This window comes from Dermochelys coriacea, chromosome 3 (assembly GCF_009764565.3).
Source record: "Dermochelys coriacea isolate rDerCor1 chromosome 3, rDerCor1.pri.v4, whole genome shotgun sequence".
In the NCBI taxonomy this organism is placed as follows: Eukaryota; Metazoa; Chordata; order Testudines; family Dermochelyidae; genus Dermochelys; species Dermochelys coriacea.
The window spans coordinates 56150560-56175725 of record NC_050070.1 but is presented as its reverse complement, the minus strand read 5'-3'; the positions used below and the strand labels follow the sequence as shown (position 1 = coordinate 56175725).

General features: G+C 39.8%; 1 protein-coding gene across 1 annotated transcript in view; it reads left to right on the top strand.

Annotated features, from left to right (window-relative positions):
- The first annotated feature begins 774 nt into the window (after positions 1-774).
- COL9A1 (collagen type IX alpha 1 chain) overlaps positions 775-25166 on the top strand; it is a 105919-nt gene continuing 81527 nt past the window's right edge. Inside the window, exons 1-10 of the mRNA XM_038398028.2 lie at positions 775-919; positions 1260-1333; positions 2740-2817; positions 2949-3081; positions 12029-12425; positions 21418-21501; positions 22230-22250; positions 23673-23747; positions 24259-24294; positions 24426-24488. Of these exons, the coding sequence (XP_038253956.1) occupies positions 906-919; positions 1260-1333; positions 2740-2817; positions 2949-3081; positions 12029-12425; positions 21418-21501; positions 22230-22250; positions 23673-23747; positions 24259-24294; positions 24426-24488 (975 nt within the window). The 5' untranslated portion in view covers positions 775-905. The remainder of the gene's footprint in view (positions 920-1259; positions 1334-2739; positions 2818-2948; positions 3082-12028; positions 12426-21417; positions 21502-22229; positions 22251-23672; positions 23748-24258; positions 24295-24425; positions 24489-25166) is intronic.

Here is a 25166-nt window from a genome sequence, read left to right as displayed (position 1 = left end):
TACTGCCACACACTGGCCCAATCTGACTCTGCCTTTCCATACCAAATTCTAACTGTTGAGCAGCAGTAAATATCAGAGTCTCCTAGCTGCTCATGCTCTTTGACTCAGCCTTTCCATACATATAAGCTTCAGTCCCTCTCACTCTCTGCAACCATATAAGCAAATATTTATATGTCTGAAAACATAAAATAAATGGTTCCTAGCAAAAACTGCTTATCAACTAGGACTGAGGAACTGCAGTCTCTTTAGCTATGTAATGTGTATACCTTGGCAAGGTTCTAGTTAAAGCAATGAAACCAACTTTAAAATGACTGCTTCTGTTCAGAAGAATCCTTTGCCACACATCCCAGGGTCTAGCTGGGACAGTCTAGTGAGGAAGTCAGTGAGAAATGAAAGGCTCTTCTTTCCAGGGTTAGGGGTAGTTCAACCTTATCCTAATTCCCAGAACTGTCAAAACATACGTATCATTGGGCCACCTGTTTCTTCAAGACTCCTTAATACATTTCTCTTTCATTGGCTTCCCTCACCCAGCAGACCCTGCCACTCAGTGGGTGGCATTGTCTAACTTACGTTTCCTCACCACATCCCCACTCCAAAGATGGCATGAACAGCATCCTTTCCTCCACTCTCATTGCCTTTTTATATCCCAGCTAGTTCCTGAGAACCTCCCTCAGACCCCATCAGGACACACAAGCTTTCCAGCCCCCACCTCCTTCCCTCTGCAGGATTAAAGCAGCCCCAGCAGACAGAGCCTCATTCCCTTCTGAAGTCCTGTATGGGGCAGAAAGAGCTGAATCTGCACTCATTCATACACTCTTTGATGGGATTAACTACAGGAGAGCACAAGACATAAATATACATCCCAAATACTCACATGATAGAGCTGAAGAGAACCAGCAGAGAAAATGAAGAGTAACTGGTAAGAGAGCAAATGGCATTTGTAAGTCATCAGTAATTAACGGATGACAGAGAAAGTGATTAATTGCTAGCATTTAAAACTGTCTTTGCCTGCTGTCTTCCCTATTTTTTAATTTTTATAACAGTTTTATATGTAAGAAATGGAAACTGAGATAACATCATAGGCACATTTTGTTGCACTGATAAAGATAAAAAGCTTAACTCTAAAAGGGTTTGCTTGCCAAGTGTTAGCAATCCCTAAGTCATGTATTTATTTAATATGTTTGACCATGAGCTGAAAGTGGATCACATGATATATCAGGAGCTGTAAATTCATGTTTGAGTTTTCTTTCTGTTCACAGGCAAGCTCCCGTTTTCTTGTACATGTGTAGTTTTCTGTGGGCTCTGGTGTCAGCGAACGTCCAGCAGCAAACAAGTAAGGGTCTATCCTTTATCTGTGTTTCATTTCACTGGTATTTGTTTGATAATCCAGAGAGTTTTAGTTGCAGCTAAAACCCCTCAATAGCTAGACATCACTTAGACATGGAACTAAAAACGTGTGTGTGAGAGTGAAAGCAAGAAGGAGAATTTAGAGCAAGTGATGTCTTTCACAGCCTGGTATTTTAAATCTGCCATTTGGGTTACACTCTCCATCTTTCTGTCGTTGTCTGATTGTTCGTGTTTATCTTCTTGCCATCTAAACAGACCCGAGAGTAAATACATTTCTAAGGTGAGGATCACAATCTGGAAATGAATACTAAGGACTGGATGCAATAAAAAAATCCTTCTGCACCTCCAGTTAAAGGTTTTTCTGGTAGATGTGGCAACAAATTGGATCCACTGTATTAGCTGACCATCAAGCATAAGTGACTGGATGTCAGCCCCATATCTGTTTCAATGATACAGAATAAGCCATTTCCAAGGTGTAAAATGTCAACCTGAATTTTTTCTTTACGTCTATGTTGTGAGAAGGAAACCCACATTTATGGTTGAGTCCTTTCAGCAGACGAGGCTTTCTGTGGGTTGGAAAGGTAGCTCCTTCCAACTTGCACGCACCTTTCTTCACCATCCGAACTTTAGCAACATTTTCCAGTTTGACTAGATGTTAGGCTTGGATAGAGCTCTTTCCAGCAAATGTTTATTTTGCCTTTTTACTTCTTTAAGATAGGAGACTGCTTTCTCCTTCCCCTGCCCCCAATGCTTGCAGCAATACTTTTAAATAGACAGTATTTAGAAAGTGAGACGTATTTGGTTTCCCAAGAAAATTTCTTTTACACTCTTGTTCATGTCAATAAAGAGAGCCTGCAAGTCTCTTTGGCCCCAACTTTATGCTTCACCAGGGCTTATTTGATCAAACATGGCAAGGATATGGGTGGGAACACCTGGAATGTCAAAGAAGGAGTGGATGCCAACAACTTCCCTTCTCAACAGCCACTTCAGCTAGTGTGAGGATGGCTTTGAGTTAAGGAGTCAGTAGATAGAGCTAACTGGTATTTTTAAAAACTTTGCTTAAACCACCAAAGGTTCTGGACCAACCATTCATATATTGCAAGATACATGGGACAGCTGCAATTCACAAACAGTGCTGAGGAAGGGAGAATTACAACCCTTTTCTAATTTAAAGATTTAAACAAAAAAATGTACAAGTAAATCAGCCATCAAACGATTCTGTTAAATTTGGAGACTTCTAAAAGCAGATGCTCATCAGCTTCAGTGGGTCCAGTATATGGCCATTATGCTCATATTACTTTACTTAATTCATATTAATTCCCTTAGCTGGACAATTTCAGGCAATTTCCATCCTGTGATGAAGAAGAATCATATGTTCACTTTTCTTTGAAGGGTTCCCAGTCACCTTCAGCTCTAACCAAAAGACCGACCTCTGCCCACCAATCAGGACTGGTGAAGATGACTTGCCAGGCAAGTAAAAACTTTTCAGGAAAAAACTGCTGTTTAGACTTTGCAATCTGGTTATGTTCAGCTCCGTGATTTTTCAATGCTCACTTAAAAATAAAGAAATCATGTCTAGCTGTGCATATTTGTTCTCGTAGGTTACGACCTGATTTCTCAGTTCCAGCTAGATAAAGCTGCCTCCCGAGGAGTCATCCAGAGAGTGGTGGGCTCCACTGCTTTACAGGTGGCTTATAAATTAGGCACAAATGTAGACTTCAGGATCCCAACCAGGTAACACGTTTAGTTGTTTTACTTTAAAAGCCTGTTTTAGCATATTGTCCTCCTGAAAGTTTGACCCCCTCCCTAAATAACTAGTTCTTCAGCTGGGATTGGCAAAGATCTTGGAATAGATACAATGTACCCAGTGGCCCATTGTTTTTGGGTGATGTCACTAGACTAGATTGACTGCAGTAACAGAGCAAATAGAGACTCTGGGTCCTGATACCATATAACCATAACAGAAATGGGAAATAAATGCCATTAAAAAGGGGAAGATTCTCAGCTTTTCAATGTGTTTCTAGCCTTGGAATAGCCTGAGATATAAATTAAAATGTTACAACTTTGAAGTCTGATCAAAAAGCTATTTTAGGTCATTCATAGAGGTGATTTATTGGAACATATGGTAACTGAGCACCTGTCTTCACTGTACTGTTAGCTCATGCTGTAACTTGAGTACTGCCCCTAACCTGACTCCTGTCCACATACCAAAATCTCTGGCTTGATTTAGGTGGTTCTTTAAGCTCCAGTTAGTTGGCCTGTCAGTGGGTCTGGATTAAAGTGTGAGTGCAGCTGATGCTCGAGTTAGTAGCACAGTGGGAATGCAACTAGTCTGTGTTGCTAATCCAATCACTCAGTGCAGCACAAGCATACTTTTGCAGTGTGGCCACTTTAACCTGAGTGTAGATAACTCAAGCTAACACTGCAGTGAAGTCAAGCCCGAAGACAACACGTAGTCCAAGTAAAAATTCTTAAAAACTCTCTAAAACATGTCTCTAATAAATTTTCTGTGAAATGGGTGGTATACATAGAACACATGAGGGTTAAGTGTGGTTTGTGGGTTTATTAGCATGAATTTTGGTTGACTGAATTACTCAAGAGCATTAAAGTAGTGAGAGAGCTATGCATGCCACCCTACAGAGACTGAAACTTCTTTAATGTGACCTGCATAACTCCGGGTTTGTCACTCTGACTTATGTAGGCATCCCATATTCCTTCTAATAAATCTTTAGACTGCACCACACTAGCACTTATTCATATGTAATATTTTAATACGAGTCTTTGAAACAGCAGCCAATTCTTACAGCTTAGGTCCAGGAAGCGTGTGTTCTCCTGCACTCTCCTTTTCCTGTAAGCCAGCTAGTTTTGGGTGCCACTGAAGGACCAGCAGTGGCATTCGGTGATGACTGAACTCCAGGCCATCTGGTGGCTATAACAAATTACAGCCATGCTGTTCAGTTAGATGCTGAAATAGAATTTTGTATAAGGCTGTAAGTATCCTCCATAAATTTAGTGGACTCAGTGAGCTTGTTTCTGCACTGCATTGTGCTATGTGTAGGCAGATGCAGCTGTGTAAGTTGCACTCAGCACCTCTGAGGTGACTGACTTGGATGCAAAACATAATTGTAGTTATGCTGCTGGCTATGTGAGCCAAAGCCCAAACTCCAAAAGGGCATAGTTAAGTCAAAAGAGAGAAGTGATTAGGATCAATCTTCACTGCACTTGTTCTCCAGCTGGGAGTAAGTGTCTGGAGTAAAACCCAGCAACCATGAGGCAGCTCTACAATACTATGCTCCGTATCTGCTCTTCTGCTGCTGATCATCTTTGTGCTGCCATTACTTTGCTGCCCCTTAGCATGTCAACCATGGAAACTGCAACATTTGCCTTATTTAATATGGAGGATCACCATCACAGAACACATTTTCCTAGGTGTAGGAATCTCTGAGGACCTGTGCAGGACGCAGATGTGGGGAGGAATATCATCAGTGGATAGGGTCTGATCCTCAATATCCGGCCAATGCTTGTCAGGAGTGAGCAATGGTCATTTTGCAGGCTAACAGTGAGAACTTTATTAGAGGAGTCTTCTTCTGCACATTTATTCAGCATTTGCTTTAAGGACAGCTTGTGCCTTTTTTCACAGAGATCCTTTAAAATCTATTAATTTATATCCTAGATCCTTTTTACCATTATGGTACTTGCCAAGTTCTCTAGCTTCATATTTCAGGGATGCTGCAGGGACAAGAGAATGAACCAGGGTGCATGTATGTGTGGTTGTTTGCAAGGTCTGATTTTTAACTCCCCCCCTCCCCCATAACCCAAATGAGTTTCTATGAACTCTTGTTCACTTCTGGTGTAAAATCTACTGGAGAATTGGTGTTGTTAGTACCAGAATTGCCCATGGAACTGCAGTTGTGATGCTCACTTTACACATGCAACCCAGACTCAAGTCCAATATGGTGAATTTTTCACTTCTCAATTCACCCCTAGTATCAGGTAAAAGTACCTAATATTAGTAAGTTACAGTATAAAAGGAACATCCCTTTATATTGTAATTGAGTGATAAGAGACCCCCCTTTTTTACATGCAGGCTTTTGAAAAAATAATCATACTAGCAAAGTATGTATGGTATGTAAGCAGGGATGAGGTCTGGTCATTTTAATACATTGTATTAACAGACTACGATTCAGTGCCTCCAAAGTGCACCCAGACTGGAATTATATTGAGAGTGGTGTCCCAGTGCATGCCTGGGTTCTCAGATTAAGATTTCCCTGGGGTAGAAACCAAAGTGCTTGCAAAATTTCTAGAACAAATAGTACAATATTTATTTACAAGAGTCTGGTGAATTCTCTTTAACAGGTGAAATGTCAACTGAATTACATTAACAAGGTGTAAGACAACAAAAGGAGCTTTGTAAATTTCTATATAGAGATTTGTGTTACCTTCAGAGGACTCTCAGAAGCTGTTTTCACTGTTAGTCCCTTCAAAGACTGTCTGAGAATAACACTTGTCTGTGAAGAAGGGCTCCTTTGAAGGTCCTGCTGCTCTGGGCCAGGCCATAAATGGTCTTCCACTGCCTTTTCTTTTTATCTTGAATATCAAACCTGTATGCAACCATACCACTGATATTGATGTCACACTGTTATAGAAGGGATAAAAAGCAGTAACCTACCAACAAGGCATTAATTTATCTAAGGATATGTTATCTAAAAGGGCAATGGAGCCCACCTAAGGAAACAGAGTTTAAAAAACCAGATTTATATTGCAAATCAAAAGCAACGATAAGTTAACCTTTCGAACGGTCAGTTTCTGCCACCCTTACACAAGGTGATTAGTGCCTTGCACCACAAATAGTCTCACTGAAATCAATGGGACTAGTTAAGGGGTATTTACAATGAATAAGTGTGGCAGAAACTGGTCCTAAGCAATTAAAGGAGTCTTTCTGGTGTGCACTAGAGTTATGAGTTTAATAACTCTCATGTCCTGCTGAAACATTCTTTTAAAAGAAAGTGGTAATGATAAAAAAGTTTGCTAAAGGTGAACTGCAAGACAGTATATGGAAAGAAAACCACTTTTAAAAAACTGTTTCTGAACTCAGATGAGTAAAAAATATCAGCCTGATCCTGCATTCCTTGCACACTCATAATTGTTAGTGGTATTTCTGGGTACATGCAGAAAGCAGGATTAGGCCCTATATAGAGAGTTAAGAATTATAAATACATAAAGGTTGAAATTCTGCTCTGATACACATCCCCCACAGTAGAGGAGGGGGTAAGTCGGGTCAGAATTTGGCCCATACTCTTAATATACCTTTGCAAGTTAGCTTTCCTTTCACTCCTCTGCCAAGTTCTAAATCCAGAATGTCTTGATTTCTCCCCTCTATACATTAGGGCTATCAGAAGCATGTATAGGAGTGCAGTTTCATGCTTTAAGTTCTTGTGTCACCAACAGTGGTCACAGGGGAAACATGGAACCTGGTTCTCCAGACTTTGAAGGGAGGTGAAGGAGAATTATCTGCAGATATTTTGTTTAAAATGTTAATATATTTTACCATAGTTTTTAATTTTGCCTTAGTCAATATGGCAGAGTCTGGGCCAAATTCTGACTCAGTTACACTGATGTCAACAAAGCCTGTGGAATTACTCTGCATTTATACCAGTATAACTGAGATGAGAATCTGTCTGCTCATCATTCAGTAGAGTTATGCATATAAAACATGCACAAAAATAGGTAATCTCCTTCTCTAAACATTTCTTGTTTTTGGTTCTGCCAAGTTTAGCAGCTGCTCTGTGAGAATGCAGTTCTAAGGTTTTCTGACAGCAAGGCTGAGTTATTATATATTAATATTTAGCTATGTTTATGTAGTCATTGTCTTTTCTTTTACTATTCATATATATTTCTATTCATTTTGTTTTCTCTTAAAGGAAACAGTAGATTTGATTAGACAATCAATTCCCTTCTTTCTATCCGGCTTCCAAAAGTTACAATATTTATTTATTTTATTTTTTTAAGGCAGAGGAGGGCTGTCTGAGATTCTCTCATTATTTCCCCTGATGCCAGATTCTGCCTCCACCTTCCTCAGAGACCCCATGATGTGGAAGTGTTCGCTGTAACTGAGTGGCAAATGGGTTCTTATGGGGTGATCGAACTTGATGCAGAGAAAGAGGAAGCCAATTGATAGATTTGAATTGAGGGGTGATGTGATCACAGCAGCAGGAGAGAAAGATGATTTAGTGGCAACATCTTGGATAGACAAGTGGTAAGGATAGATCAGATGCAAGGAGTCCAGAGAGATGAGGTTGCAGTAGTTGGAGAGAAATGCCCTGTGCATGAACTAAGAATTTAGCAGTAGGGATAGAGAGAAGTATACATTTAAGGGATATTATAGAGGAAGAAGTCCACTGAAGGCACTGAAAGAGTCCCATTGTGGGGGAGGAGGGGAGGAAAGAGGTATGAAAAGCTAAGTGATAGGGAAGACAGTGGGTTTGTCACTACTTGTAAAGAAGGGAAGGAAAAGAGATGGGTTCGGAGGAGAGACAGGAAAAAAATCAGATTGTGACATTTTGTGTTAGAAGTGGCAACATAAAAACTAAACCAAAAGAATTTGAACAATAAGATTAAGCAAAATCCTATTCTGCAAGGCACATACACATGAACATCTCCATATTCAGTTCCAAATCCCACTCTACAGGTTTATCCATATATAGGTACATCCCCAGTTACATATGTACGTTCTCCTCAGTTTATATAGGCATATCATCGTCTGCACAGACATACCATTCTCCATGTAGTACTCCTGGGAGAATTCTGCACCAAAAAATTAAAAATTCTGTGCACAAATATTTCAAAATTCTGCATATTTTATTTGTCAAAATAACACTATATAGTCACACCAGTTTCAATTATTTTGGTAATTTATTTCAAAATACCTGCCACAACTATGTCTGTAACAATACAGACAACAAAAAAATTCCTTCAGGAATAGAGAGTTAAAAAAACCCCAACCTTTGTCAACCTTGTTCCTATTTCTCTGCCCTCTCTGCCTCCAGAGTCTAGCCCCACCCTGCCCCAGACAATCATACCCCCACCCCACAGAGTCCAGCTGCAAGGCACCCCCCAACGCAGATAGTCACCCTCTCCCCTCCTCAGAGCCTAGATGTGGGGTGTCCCCAGCCCAGACAGTCACACCCACTACCCCACAGAGCCCAGGGATCCAGAGGGAGAAACAGACTGATGCTGGGTCCCAGGCTCAAATGGCGTTTCCTACGTGCCTCCTTCTTTCAGGACGTGCTGGGAACCACAGCTGCTGGGAAAACCTCCAGCTCCCCCTCCCCCAAGCAGTGTCTTTTATTTGTGAGCTGGGGAGCTAGGCACTATCAGGTCCAGCAGTGCCAGGAGCTCTGCAGCACCAATTCTGCAGTGAAAAAGGAAATTCTGTGCAGAACATTACAAAACTACTAACTAGTCTGTAACCTATCATTTAAATCAGCTTCTGTACCAAATAACTGGAGGATAGCAAATGTGACACCAATTTTTATAAAGGGTTCAAGAGGTGATCCCAGCAATTATAGGCCGGTAAGCCTGACTTCAGTAGTGGGCAAACTAGTTGAAACTATAGTAAAGAACAAAATTGTCAGACATGTAGATGAACATAATTTGTTGGGGAAGAGTCAACATGGGTTTTTCACCAAAGGCTCTTAAGCAAAGTAAGCTGTCATGGGATAAGAGGGAAGATCCTCTCATGGATTGGTAACTAGTTAAAAGATAGGAAACAAAAGGTAGGAATAAATGGTCAGTTTTCAGAATGGAGAGAGGTAAATAGTGGTGTCCCCCAGGGGTCTGTACTGGGACCAGTCCTATTCAACATATTCATAAATGATCTGGAAAAAGGGGTAAACAGTCAGGTGGCAAAATTTGCAGATGGTACAAAAGTACTAATGATAGTTAAGTCCCAGGCAGTCTGCAAAGAGCTACAAAAGGATCTCTCAAAACTGAGTGACGGGGCAACAAAATGGAAGATGAAATTCAATGTTGATAAACGCAAAGTAATGCACATTGGAAAACTTAATCCCAACTATACATATAAAATGATGGGGTCTAAATTAGCTGTTACCACTCAAGAAAGAGATCTTGGAGTCATTGTGGATAGTTCTCTGAAAACATCCACTCAGTGTGCAGTGGCAATTTAAAAAGTGAGCAGAATGTTGGGAATCATTAAGAAAGGGATAGATAATAAGAAAGAAAACATCATATTGCCTCTATATAAATCCATGGTATGCCTATATCTTGAATACTGTGTATAGATGTGATTGCCCCATCTCAAAAATATATACTGGAATTGTAAAAGGTTCAGAAAAGAGCAACAAAAATGATAAGGGGTATGGAATGGCTTCCATATGAAGAGAGATTAATAAGACTGGGACTTTTCAGCTTGGAAAAAAGATGACTAAGGGGGGATATGATAGAGGTCTATAAAATCATGACTGGGGTGGAGAAAATAAATAAGGAAGTGTTATTTACTCCTCCGCATAACACAAGAACTAGGGGTCACCAAATGAAATTAATAGGCAGCAAGTTTAAAAGAAACAAGAGGAAGTATTTCTTCATACAACGCACAATCAACCTGTGGAACTCTTTGCCAGATGATTTTGCGAAGGCCAAGACTATAACAGGGTTAAAAAAAGAACTAGATAAATTCATGGAGGATAGGTCCATCAATGGGTATTAGCCAAGATGGACAGGGTGTCCCTAGCCTCTATTTGTCGGAAACTGGGAATGAGCGACAGGGAATGGATCACTTAATGATTACCTGTTCATTCCCTCTAGGGCACCTGGCATTGGCCACTGTCGGAAGACAGTATACTGGGCTAGATGGACCTTTGGTCTGACCCAGTATGACTGTTCTTATGTTCTTAACATGACTTCTGCATTGCACAGTGGCACAGAGTTCCCCCAGGAGTAATATAGGTGAAGGTACAACCACTTATTTCGTACTCCTATCAGAAGTACAAGAGTTAAGGTTATGCTATGGCAAATCTCACCCCACACATTCCCTCTCCCAACACACCATCTTTTCCTGGGTAGTAGCAGGCATGGGGCTCACAGGATAAGGATGCGAAGCAGTGGCAGCACTAGGTTAATATTTTAGGTAGAGTCTATACCTGGACACTCCACTGTGACGGCCAGTCTAGTCACGTTCCTTCCTGCTGGTGCTTTGGAGCCCCCTACTGGACTGTGACTGCACAGTCTGAGGCACTTAAAGACTCTATTGTTTATAGTGCAGCTGTTAATCTGGAAGGGCTAGTTTATTATATTAACTAAACTGTGCTCTGGGATAGATAACTTATTCTAAGACTATTTTCTCATTTTTCTGCATAGGCCAGTCTAGTGGCTAAATTGCCATTAGTGAAGGGCCAGTAAGCCCTACAAAGTCAAGGCAGATTGCTTCTTTGGGTAGCCTACTTGTTCTCTGGAAATTGTTTTTGTGTATTGTCCTGATAGTGCAGCCTGGCACATCCCCATGCCTCATCAGGCTTAGTGAAACATATTTCTCTTTTTATAAGATTTTTAAATGTGGACAGATAAGAAAAAACCTACCTAATCAAAAGATTTATGAGAGTATAATACCAGTATCTGTAGCAAGTTTAAATAGCATAATCTTTAAACACTGTCCTATCTGGTGAGATGCATTGACACAGCTTTCTAGAAAGAAGCAAACTTCAGTTATTTTAGATTGAAATACTGCAAGAAACATTAGACTGCTCTGTGTTTCAAAATTGCATATTTTAAAGGATACATAGTAAAATAATGCAAATAATAAAAAACAGAGGGATTCGCTATTTCATAATAGTAAATCTGTTCTCTAGCACTGAAATTGAATACCACAGAATACAATACATTTTTAAGTTTCAGAGTAGCAGCCGTGTTAGTCTGTATTCGCAAAAAGAAAAGGAGTACCCGTGGCACCTTAGAGACTAACAAATTTATTAGAGCATAAGCTTTCGTGAGCTACAGCTCACTTCATCGGATGTAATGCATCCGATGAAGTGAGCTGTAGCTCACGAAAGCTTATGCTCTAATAAATTTGTTAGTCTCTAAGGTGCCACGGGTACTCCTTTTCTTTTTGCGAATACATTTTTAAGTGTGAGTTCTTACCTTTTATATAATTTTCAAACAAATAACCTACTTCTGCTAAAGTAATTGCTAATACATAATAAATGGTTATTGTTGGATAGATCAACAAAATGTGTTTGAAAAAACAAGAGTGGAACTTTAGAAATGAAATGGTTCTGCATTGATTAGAAAGAGCATTATAATGTCACAACAGATTTAAAAAACAGGATTGACTGGTTGGTTTGATAGGCCATAGGTGCACAGCACTATTATAGAAGACCTTGATTTAATTCATAATATTGGCCTCTGATTGCTTGAGCCATCACGGGCAGAGAGTTTGGCATGAACATTATGTAATATAGGAAGAGCCCACATTGCTGAAGCACAGTTCCTTTTGCCAAATGAGGAGCAACATGAATGGCTCAAAAAGGGTTCATCTCAAGTTCTCCTCAGTGGAAGGATAGTAGCTGTAGTATGCTACCTTTGAGTGATGGACTCTTATTTCTCTCAGAGATGACAGTCATGGAGGACTCCCCCCAAAAACCAATCTACTGTGCTTGATCTTATACAGGTTTTTGTATCCCAATGGATTGCCTGATGAATATTCCTTTCTAACTACATTTCGGATGACCGGAAGCACACTTCAGAAAAGCTGGAGTATTTGGCAGGTCCAGGATTCGTCAGGAAAAGAACAAGTTGGAGTGAAGCTTAATAGTCAAACAAAGGCTCTTGAGTTTTCTTATAAAGGGCTGGATGGAAGTGTCCAGACTGCAACCTTTTCACATTTGCCTTTTTTGTTTGATTCCCAATGGCACAAGGTTATGGTCAGCATGGAAAAGAGCAATGTCACTCTTTTTATTGACTGCATTATGATAGAATCCTTACAGATAAAGCCCAGGGGCAAAATCGATGTGGATGGCTTTGCTTTGCTGGGAAAACTTATAAATAATCCTCAAATTTCAGTTCCGGTAAGTTTCAAAATCTTATATTACAGAAAAAGTGCTAGAAAATCTTCTCTCTTGTAACATTTTTTCTGGCGAACATATCTTCAAATATCTTGCGACCAACTAAGGGGTTTAAAAAAGTACAGACTAATGTAGGGTTAAAATTAAGTTTTAGCTCTTTATCCAACAAAATTGAATCAAGTCATGTTTATAATGCAGCAAATTATCTTAAGATATTTTTGTTGTCAACCATATTATTTTTGTGAGAAGACTCAATCAAAACCAAGGCATAAGTTTGAAAAGATGCAATGCTTGGCACAAGACAGGTCTTGAAAACTAACAACAAGCTGCACATTTTTACAGAGAGGGTAATTAACCATAGGAATAAAATTACCAAGATGAGAGGTGGATTCACCATCACATGAAATCTTTAAATCAAGTCTGGATGTCTTTCTAAAAAATAAGGTCTAGCTCAATCTGAATTTATGGCTGGTACAGAAAGTACTGGGTGAAATTCTATGGCCTGTGTTATGCAGGAAGTCAGATTAGATCATCATAATAGTCCTGTCTGACCTTAAAAACTATGAAAACAACATGCCCATAATATGTCACAGATAATACCCAATTTGATGGACTATTAAACCTAAAAGTTTCATTTATCTTGCACTAGTATATGTTTCTCCCTGCCTTTTTTGCATTCTCTTTAAACTGAATAAAGAAATCAATTGTTGGGGGAGGGGAAAAGGGAGGGTGGTGTGAGGTTCTAATCATTTCACTCTAATTGACTATGCTGTATAAATACCTCAACATTCCTTATTATTTAGGGGGTCCAAGGCACGTTTCAGTGTGTTGTTGGAATATATTACTTAGAGTGATATAATTTTTAAAAGAAATAAATTGTGTTTCCTAGTCTCCTATTCCAATATTTTACTATGGCTCTATCTATCGTACAGAATAGCTTGGCTTCTTATAGGTGTACTGTAAAAACATGTTATTTTAAGAGAAATTCTTTATTGTTTGTTGTAACTATGATTGCGTAGGAGAGTCGTTGGTATAGCTCTGTTAGAAAATTATGCTGGCCTTTGAGCCTTTACAAGGATTTATGCCCAAGATTTCTGGTATGTTTTTCAGAGGCTAAAAGTTCATGTGGCTTTACATTGTATGCTATCATTCTTTTTTATCTAAGGGTAAACCAAATAATCCATTATAGAAACTAAACAATACAGAGTACATTATAGTTTGAAAATAGAAAAAAGACCCTCTTGAAAATAGGCCTTGCCAATTGTTTGTGATAACCCCCCCCCCCACCCATTAGCCCCTTATTGTTCAAATGCTAAATGCTCTGTCTAGATTCTCAGATGAGGTAAAACTGGTGAAGCTTCATTGTCTTTAGTGGTACTACTCCAATTTATACCAACTGAGGATCTGGACCCAAAGGATCTCAAGGTATTTAGTCATCTAACTCCTATGGATTTCCCCAGTCTCCTGGTTATAATTATAGGTCAGTTATATAAATCAGTGTTTTATCATAGGTTAGCTCCAAACTCAATCCTGTTACTGAAAACAAAAAAGGAATAAAACTTCAATAAAACAGTGATTAAGTGATTGCTGCTACAAGGTGCTTAACTCCCCATAGCTTCCACTGATTTTAGAGAATGGAAGATGTACAGCACCTCACTGCAGGCACTTGCATCTTGCTGGAGCTGACCCTCAAGCTGCAATCCTACTTAATTTATATATTTAAACAGGTTAACCAGTCTGAACCAGTTAAATGGCATGTAACATTTAAAAGGCAGCCCTTATCAACATGCAGTGCACAGAGGTGGATTTGTTCCATAGCTAAGATTAGGAGAATTGCTTCAGTATAGTGTGCTACAGCCAGTGGTCTTGGTGTTCTAAAAGATATTGCCTACATTTTTTCTGCTCGTGTTCATGCTGTGTATTCGAAGTTCAAAAGGTGGAACTCCTGCTATAAATGGTCAGTTAACACAAGCAATTGATGTACTGAAGTAGGGCCTTGAAGAAGCAGAATTAGATGGAAAGAATCTAGGTGGGGAATCCTGCAATGAAAAAGAGACATAAAGGAAGCGTAACTTTAAAGAAAAAAAAAAGAAAAAAGAAAGAAACTGTACCAGATGGGTTCAGAATGTACTTAGAGTATCCTTGGTTTATGTTAGTATAAATTTAACAAATAGCAGATAATATGCTACTTGTCAGATACAGAGATGTGGGTAGTCAGGCCTAGTGTTTAGAGCAGGAGTTGGTAACCAGGAGTAGGAGCCCAGGATCAGAGCCAAAGGTCAGATGCCAGAGCTGGAAATCAGAAATTGGAGCCTAGAGTAAGAACCAGAGTCCAAGGCCAGAACTGAAGTCAGGAATGAGGGTCAGAAACTGGTTACCTGAGAGTGAGGAAGGGCTGGGAACAAGCTGGGAACAATTTTGGGCTTTGAACAGCCACAACTTGCTGCTGTTCTTGCTAATCCCCTCTGCCAGTCAGGCAGTCTGACCCATAGGTTGATTCTACTGCAAGCCAACTGTGATTCAGCTGTGAGTCCTCTGTTGCTCGCTAGGCAAGTGGAACTAGTGGTCCCAAGCTCAGCTACAAGCTCTCGTAAGCCAATATGAACATAACAAATCAGTAATCTTACAGGACCCATCTGTGATACCTGGGGGATCCTCTTCAGTTTTTTTATATACTGTGTTGTATACAGATCCCTCTATTTGCATTTTCTGAGAGCATGAATTTGGGAGTGTGAGCATTTCTCCCATTGCCACTACCCTAGCAAAGATTTTCTCCAATCTCCCTGAGAAAGGGGCTCTGTTAAAGAGCATCTTGCTTCCACTTTTCCTCCAGGATATTATGAATTCTCAGGCCTTAAAACTCAGCATGTCCAAAGGAAGGGGCATATGACCTGGTACTTTTATCAGTGTTTCTAACACTTGTAAGATATATTTACAGGACAATTCTATAGGTTAAACGTCACAGAAAGAACTGAAATTTAATGGAGAATAATATTTCTCTTGTGTGTATGCAATTAATATAGTGTAAAAGAAACTGGAACATAGAAATACCTACAATCCTAGCTCCACGTATGCCAATGGGAGCTTTGCCATTGATTTAAATGCTTATGCTTAAAAATATTTAAATAAAGATTTTACCCCTAATGTTGAAAGAATGCTTATATATGCTTAATACAGTAAATAGTTTGCTAAAGAACAGTTGAATAGTGTATAACGTTAACCCTTCCAACATATAAATCCCCTTCTTCATGTAAAGACACTGTTTACAAGAGTTCAGTTCACAATAAGTTCCAATTACTAAGGCTGCCATTGATTGTACTGGGAGCCCCAGGCATATATGAGCGATAATCTGGTTTTAACTTCACTCAGTGATTACTCTAACTGAGGCACCTCATGTTTCTGAATACTCTCAATTTATTTTGCTCATTTGTGCTGATGATTTCCATTTTTCGCCTGCATGTATTTTTCTCCCAAACACTTCCTTCTGACACATTCCGAGTATCCAATTGCATACTGAAACACCCCAATACAAAACACTGATTTTCTGTAAACTACATGGAAGAAGATTGTATTGCAGGATTATACAGTGTAACTCTCATGAAAATTGACCCTATGTAACCCACATTAAAAATACCACTGTTTAGGCTAGGTATTAAAGAATTAATGAAAGGACCTAGGGGGTTGATTAACTGCTCTTTTACACTGGTGTAAAATCAGTGATTTAAGTGAGAAGAGCATCAATAAAGATTGAAAGGATCACAATACAGATCTGATTAATTGTCCTTTTATAGCTGTATTACCTTTTGAATCACCCACTAGATGGCAATAAAACCAATGAGGCACGTACAAGTCAATTCACTGAACAGGTAGTTCAACAGATTATAGAAAATGTTTTAGATTTATTCTAAATGCAGTGGAACACATTTTCTTAAGGCATATTAGACAGCTAAATGTTTCAGTGAGAGTTGGCTCTTGTTCTATTGTACAGCAAATACTACCTTGGAATCTCAGGCCTCATTTAGATCCCACTTATGCTTACTCCACCTCAGTTCTTGCACAGCACAGATAAAACAATAGCATTTTTGGCTCTGTCGTTAATGTTTTGCAAACCTGTTGGCATTTTACAGGCATTTCCAGATATCTTAGGGGATGAAATCACGTACAGAAAAATAGATCTAGCCCAAATAATATATATTTGCTATTTAAATATATAATAAATTAACCTCTCTAGCAATATTAGAAAATGGATGTTAATCTATTAATCATTTAATTCCTATAAAACACTAAATTATTGCATTTATAAGACACCAATCATTATAGTATCTAGGCATTGTAAAATGGTCTGCTTTGCGTATGGTTACAAAAGAATTCCGAAATGAATGGGTTGTAGCAGGGCATGATGAAGTAATCAACTGACATTAGGGCCCAATTAAACCATTTCCATCACATAACCATAATTCTGTAATACAGATATGTGAAATTAGATACTCTAAATCAGCCATAGTAAAGATGAGAGTGACAAGATTTGTTCTGTCTGTGTGCGTGTGTGTTGTATATATTTATAAAAAACATAGTGGTAAAAGTCACATATCATATACTGCATTTGCTATAAGTATAATATTTGATAGATGAAATGATTCAGAAAAGAATCTTTAGCTAACCATAATTAACTTTTTTCTTTTTTCTCAAGTGTATAATCCCCTGGACATTAATGGGGCTGCTTGCATAAATAATTTCTATTTACATGAGTAATGTTTGCAGGATTGACCCCTTATTTTCAGTTTTTAAAATGCACTTGTCGCCATGTCTCTTTCATATAAGACTTCATTATCCACTGCTAAAAACCACAAATAGTGAAATGAGAAAAGCTATTTTAATAGGCTTAGTTTATATTAGTTCTGACATCTCCATGTTCTTTTCTGAGCACCTCAATTCTGCATTTCTCCCCTAATAACTTTTTGTGCTGATGTGTATGGGAAGAAAGTATGACAAAGTATCCTTATATGTGTGCAAAGCACCCTCAAAATATTTCTCTGATGCAAGGAAAACAGTGTCGTCCTTCATGACCTGTTCAACAGAATATATGACTGTTCCACAGTCAGTTTGGTTATGATAGTTTGGTTTTGTGGGAAGAGACCTATAAAGCAAGGCTGGGCTGCAATTACTCTCTTTTAAAAAATGTCACTCTCTTTTCTTTAATGGGCTCCAAGCCAGCTGCAGCTTTGAACAATTCACTCATAGTTAAACTTATTTTTTTCATTTTAAAAACAGCTTTCATCTAAGCCTAGTTATACATTACTGCCAAAACAGAATATTAAGGTTGCAAAGTCAAGTATTCAAAAGTTAGGAAATGCCAGAATTAAGGGTGCCAGTGCAATCTTAATTTGCATCACCCTCTCCCTTTACCTTTGGGAGTCTGTATTATGATATAGTCTTGAATTACATGGTCATTTTTTCCCACAGGACCCCTCCTCATTCAGTGAATGGGTAGTTATTAAGTGTTTTTGTTTAATGGGGCATTTCTATGGTGCTGTCACCATACCATCTGAGCTCTTCACAAAAATGAATGAATGCATCTTCACTACACCCCTGTGAAATTTGCTGGGGAACTGAGACAATGATTAAGGTCAAAATTGTCAAGTGTTCACCAATTTTGGATGTACAATTTGAGATACTGAGGGCCTGATTATTTTGTGTTTAGCATTATTTAGCACTTTATATGTCAAACCACAGCTCCCATTGACTTCAGTTGGAGCGGTAAGTGCTCAGCACTTCTGCACATCCATCCCCCAAGCTGGGCATCCAGAAAATGAGGAATACACAATTAGTGGCCAAATATGAAAATTGTGGTTTTGATGACTTGCCCAGCATTGCATAACATCTCTGTGGCAGAGGAAGAGGTAGAATCCAGTTCTCCAGAGTAACATTCAACTGCCTTTAGTTTAAAAGACCATGCTTTCTCCTCCTAAAATCCCCTGCCTCATTCACTACACACTTTCCAATTTCTGCAAAAAATGAGGCAAGGGTTCTACCGACAACACTCTCCTTCAATACACAGCCATGAATCATTCCAAAAGCCTTTCCATCTTGTGCACTGAATGAGGCAGGGTTCCTGTGGAAAAAAAATAGCATGTGATCATGTAATTAAAGACTGTATTATCATGCATACATATAAGGACCCAACTGAAGCTTGTATATGGCACCCTTAATTTTGGCATTTACTAATTTTTCAGTGTTTTACTTTCTAGCCCTAACATTCATTTAATGTAGTTTTTTTAATGTATCTTTTAAAAAAATTGTAAAACAAAACAAACAAAACCAGACAAAAACAGAAATTCCAACACTAAGAACCATATTGACCCCCAACTTAGGTCATCAGCAGGGTCCTGATTTTTAGAACGATAGCACAGACTTCTACCACTTGATCTAATAGAGTAAATGATGGCAGTGGTAGACTGTTATCTTCTATGTGGACCATCCATTAGAGGGGTCTGAGAAAAACACTTTGCCAGCAAATTTCACAGCAGGGGACTGTAGAGACTCAGGACTCCTGAATTCAGTTCCAGGTTTTGGAGAGGAGTGTCCTCTAGTGTCTGTAGTGTCTTCTGCCCCATCTATGCCAGCCTGTCTGTGTTCCCCTTTCCTTCTATTCAACCACTAGCCCATTGATTCCTGCCCCTTCCCCCTCTGTTTTTATCCACCAAGTACCCAATCCCTCAGCTCCTGCTCATCTCCTCCTCTCCTTCTGTCTAACCCCCACTCCAAATCTTCTCAGCTCCGGTTCCACATGTTCCTATCCAACCCCCACACCACAGCTTCTGACCCTCTCCTCCCTGCACCATACACCTGCTACCACCCTAGCTCCTGACATACTCCCCTCTGTAGCTATCAAAATTTCTGCTCAAATAGTTAGTTTGACAAAGCAATAAACAATTGAAAACAGGGTCTTATAATGGAAAATGTCAGGCAGCACTACTAGCTACATCTATGATATCAAAGAAAGAAACTCTTTGGAATATCAAGACTGGTTAATCTTTTGATGCCTAGAGTCAAGATTTCCCTTTATCAGTTATGGGATACATTGAAACCATCATCATAAGGTGTAAATATGAATTTTGAATGTCCTATTCTTATTATTTTGTGTTATAGCCTTACCAATGCTTAATTATAATTTACACCATGCACTTATGTATGTATGCAATTGGCTTTAGTTAGAGCAAGCAGGAAGGTTTCAAAATTATTGTTGGAGAAATGAAGTAAATACGTGACTCTCAAATAGGGGAGGAGAGCCAAATAAATAATGCAGAACTGGTGAAAGAGCACCCCTGAAATGTGGAGTGTCATGAACAGCAAATAGAACAAGCTAGTTAGGAAGAAAGTGGATATAGTTAAGTACCTAGGATGGAACAAGTCTGTGGAGCGTTTTGAAAACCAAGAGGGGAGATTTTAAAATAGATTCAGAGAAAAATGTGATGCTGGTGAATGTGACAGAGATTGGGGACTATGACACAACATCCTTGAGTAAGAGAGCAGTCTAGCCACTGCATTCTGGAAACTCTGAAATCTTCGGAATAAATATAGAGAACAATAAAGATTTGATTGCAATAATTTCAGTAAAGGCAGAATCAAAATAAAGAAGAATTCCAGCAACTTTCTGGAGGTGGAAATTGGCAAACTTGAGGACATAGATGTGGTAGTAAAGGACTTCAATCTCTGAAGCATTAATGAGGTACAGTATATACAGTAATGTGGAAACGAGGAAGTCAACATAAGGAACCAGATAGGAATGGAGGGATCTAAGAATGAGTCAAGGGGGATGAAAGCTGGGTTCTAGCTGCATAGAAATCATGATCAAGATTGAAATGAAATGAAATTAAATGAAAGTCCTAAAGACTCATACTTCTTCCTTGAGGTTCTCAGGAAGGGTAGAGCTCAACCTTTTTGTATTACGAGTAAATTTTACAACAGAAAAAAGCATCACGCTCCTTCCTTCCCATTCCATCTGGTCATAAAGAAGGGAAGGTTGTGACCCCCTTCACCAGTTTTGCAGCCTGAAAAAACATGGAATAGAGCATTCATTAGCTTCATGACCACAAAAATCATGTACAATGAGATGGGAAAATGATCTAAGAACTCACAAAAAGAAATATTATGCATGTGTACTAAAATAATTTATATGGATGTACCTGTATTTAATGTACCATATGGTACATTACATACCAGAGGACATACCTCTGAAGCTATTTACTGCATGTATTCACCCAGTCATTTCCAGCTGAGGGTATGTAAAGCACACTTTCCTCATCTATGCAGACACATAAAGGATCAGTTGTTAGTTCTTAGAGGCAAAGAAGTGGTTTTATTTCTGGGTCATTTTACAGAGCCAATGTGAAAATATTGAAGAAGATGTGAAATCTCACAAAGGTATATCAGCCTGCTCCAGAATGTTTCTAGTGTATATCTGAGTCAGGTCTCTAGAATTCCTCCTACTTAGACCTGCATTCATTGTCAGACCTGTCATTCTTTATCCACATAACTGTCTAGTCCTAAGGAAATCATTTTATGAATGTTTATTCATTAATAAAACAACTTCCACAGCATAATATAAACATGAAAGAACACCTGTTCTTGGACATAATCAACTGTAGACTTCCTTCTCCCTTAATTCCTACAACAGGTTTTATGCCCCTTTCTAAATACACAAATAGATGCTAGAGCAAGGGAAGAGCCAAAGATAACTAGCCGGTCTCTTCTAAAGAAGTAAGCTCCAGCACCTGATACCATTCAGTTGCTGAGCACCTGCTGTTTATGCTTAATGTTCCACGAACTATAAGTGTTATATGTGTTATATATCCCTTGGACTGTAATCATATCTCTTGTTTTCTACTACACAACTTTTAAAACCCAGAGATGGCTGATCAGAGTGTTCTTGTTATTCAAACCTGAAAGCGTGAACATCTGAAATAAATTAATCTCATTTTATCCCCTTCACAAGTTTGAAATCCAGTGGATGCTGATTCATTGTGACCCTCTACGACCACAAAGAGAAAGTTGCAGTGAACTTCCAGCCAGGAGATGGGTAAGAGGCTTCCTCAGCCTTACATTCCTAATATTCATACTATCATTGGGTCTACATCTTCAACCTTTCCCTCCGGCTGTTATCAGTCTCCTCATTTTTCTTATGGTTCTAGGTGTTTATATTTAGTATCTGTGTCTGGGATTTGGTGCCTTTCAAAACAGTCTCATAGTTTTAACTCTTCTCTTGCTTTCTTCTTATCAAACTACCTAAGGCAGAGATATTTAAAATGTGCGCCTCTGTAGGGGGTGGGGCTCTTTGCAGGCACCAGGGCCTAACTTTGCTTTTCTCACTTGATAATTCATGCAGAAAGTTAAGAGACTGCTGCTGAGGACCATGGTCAGAGCAGCAGCAGCAGCAGCAGCAGGGCAAAGGGTTAAAGGAGCTGGTGTCATTCAATCCCCTCCTTCCTAGCATTCAGATTTCCTCCAATCCCCATTCCCTCCTCTAAGACCATTAATAAACAGAAGAAACAGATGCCTGTAGCAGGGCTTACCTTTCTGCTGCTGCTAGTGAAGTCACTTGGGGGGAATTGTATATCTTGCGGGTCCTAAAATCCATCAAGAGCAACAGAGTGGAAAACATTGCTGGCCAGCAGAGAAGTGACCATGGCTAGCACTGCTCGGGGCAGGGGATCCTTACCTCTAGGGGTTTTTCTACAAATTATGTGCCTTTGCCTGGCTCAAGTAAGTTGTACCTGACTTTTATTATACATTTCTTATTCATTGCAGATAAGCCAGACTGCCATGGAGGTAAGTTTTAAGGAAAGGAAACCTGCTCAGTGCAAAGAGAAAGGATCTATACAAAGTCCCTGGGAAGCTGAGAACAATCTCCTGTCCTCTTGTCTGGGATCTGATGCCTTTCAAAATTCAACAGTCTCGTGGCTGGGTTATCTTATTCCAGCAGTGGTGGCTGTAACTGTATTTTTTTTAAAACTGAAATCACATTAGCATTTCTAACGTGGAAAAAATAAGTTAAGCAAAGAGATGTAGATGCAATGGTTGAATTGCTTTGAACAGAACCTTTCTATGCAATGTGCCAATAAGCAGTGGTAGGGCAGGGTTTAAACTGCAAGTAAGAATATCATCAGTTTAATAAGAACTTGATAGGTTGCTCTAAGAAAGAAACATTTCTAAAGTGCCAGTAACACTGGAAAAAGAGCAGGAAGGACATGGGCTATAGTTAGAACTGCCTGAATGGGATTGGAGATTTCAGACTCTGGCAGCTCCTGCCAGATTGAGAGCATCACCTCCTCCTGTCGGGTCTTGAGGTTTCATTCACAAAGCCTCCATTGTGAGGTTTGCTTTGCCTGGCAGTTGGAGTTTAGTAATAAAGAAAACAGTCCAGTATATTATAGAACTCAAGGGTTACAAACATTCTTTCAAAGAACGTGTTTCTTTGGGTTCAAACATATGCACTGCCTGCTAACACCTCTCTCAGGAGGCCAGCCTGTGGAGAAGGTTAATTATAACCAGGATTGTAGATTTTAATGTACTTGTGAGGACAGGTAACTGGAATTTTTTTTAAGGAAAAAAATGTTATTGCAGTGAATACATTAGTGAGAGCAGAGACAGGCTGTATTTTAAAACTTTTCTTCATAACACAAACTCTTAAGAAGAGTCTCTTCTGTTTAGGCTGAAGGAGCTTGTTAGAATAGGTGTGGAGAATTTCAAAGTGTTATTCACAAAGAACATTATTATTTTTCCTTCACTGTTTTTATATTGATTTTTCAAGGGCCAAGCTAGTGAATTTCTGATGCAAATATTACCCCCAAAACTTTTGCTCCACAAAGCCCAGATTGTACTGTACAGTTACACAGTGACATATACACTGGCATGCCTATTCTTGTGCAGTGGATGAATGACAATAGACGAGGACGGGGAGTTTTTGAGGATTTGTAATCCTGGTTCAGATTGCAATGGACATTTTGGCAGTCGCTAAACAAGGGGGAATGCAGTTCAGTGGGTCAAAATGACAATTACTTTAATCAGGTGCACAAGACCAACTGTATGGTCAGCTAAGGGCCCTGGTGACTGAGGAGCCCACTTAGAAGCCTTTAGAAGTTCTTTCCCTATGGGCTGGTCTCCCTGTTCCTGCACCCCTGCCCAGAAGTTGCTGCAGGTTTTCTGGGATCTGCCCACTATCTAATTGCTCTTTGTTTTATTCCTTGTCAGAGAGGCCCCCCAGGTCCACAAGGCCCCGCAGGGCCACCAGGGCCACCAGGAGTTCCTGGCATCGATGGCATAGATGTAAGTGTCTCCCATGCATGAGTCACCATAGCTGGCAGCTAGGAATGCCTCCTGCACACACCTGAACTGTTCTTAATACATTAGTAGTTAGCCCTTGGGATCCTTTGAATTTGGCAGCACTCTCTAGTCCTTAATAACCTACATAGGAATTATTGTTCAGCATCGGCTGAAATAGTAATGGGTGTGTGGGGTAGTGGCGGTGGGGGAAGGCAGTCTGGTAGTCTGTAAAAAGGATTATATGGGATTATTTATTACAGTATGTGATAGGAATCATATGAAATTATTCTTGATAATCTTGTAAAGAACTATTCAGGATTATTCTTGATAGCATACAGTAGGCATATTAGTAGGAATTATTCCACATAATAGGAACTATATGGGATTACACAATAGAAATGAATTAGGAATCATTCCTGATCATCTGTTTAACATTTTGCACATGGATTCATTAGTGTCACCTCAGGACTCTAAAGGCTGCTGACTGAACCGTTTCTCTTTTACATCCTGTTAGGGAGACAGAGGTCCCAATGGCCCCCCAGGCCCTCCGGTAAGTATTTTACATTGCTTTGCATTCGATCTTGCAAAAGGATCAATCCAGATCTTTGTGTCTGAGTGTCTCAGCTGTGCTTGCTTCTCACTCTAAAATATGTTATTTCTTTGTTCATTTGAATCCTGAAGGGTCCGGATGGCGAGCCAGGCAAACCAGGTGCCTCCGGGACGCCAGGAGAGCCAGGAGCTGATGTGAGTAGACATTGCCTTCTTTTTTTGGAAAAATAATTAGTTCTAGACTATTTCTGTAGGGAGGCGACCTCCTTCTAAGGTCCCTGGTTTAATCACAACCCAGATGGCCAGTCGTGTGTGAGTGAAGGATCTGGCTGCCATTTGAAAGGCTCTCTCTTACACACAGGACTGGGCTGGGAGGTGGTTAGAGAGACTGGGCACAGGGTCTGGAGGTCTGAGGTCTCTGGGGAGGACTGAAGAGTCCAGCCTTTCCTTGGGTGATAACAGAGAAAGGATTGTTTGGAGTTACAGAGAAACGACTCTCTCCCTCTTTGCCCTGAGGACGGGGAAGAGCTGTGGCAAGAGGGGAGAGGCGGTCAAAGGGGAGGGATGCGATTGGGAGGGAGGGACCTGGTGAAAGCCCCGTGAAGGTGGCCATACTGCTCATCTATGTACAGCCTGCACAGACCCAGCTGCCGCAAGGGAAAGGGAGGAGTCGTCTAGCTACTGCATGTGCTGGGGGCAAAGTGGCTGCAGCAGGGAAGGGCGCCCTCTCCCGCCCTCACTCCTGTTGTAAACCAGAGCATGTATGCTGCCCTCCATGTGAGTCCAGGCTTCAGGAATTAATGGGAGCCAGGGGCATTTATGGGCAAATGAAAGCCAAGCGAGATGAATGGAGTCTCAGCATCAGGCCTTTCC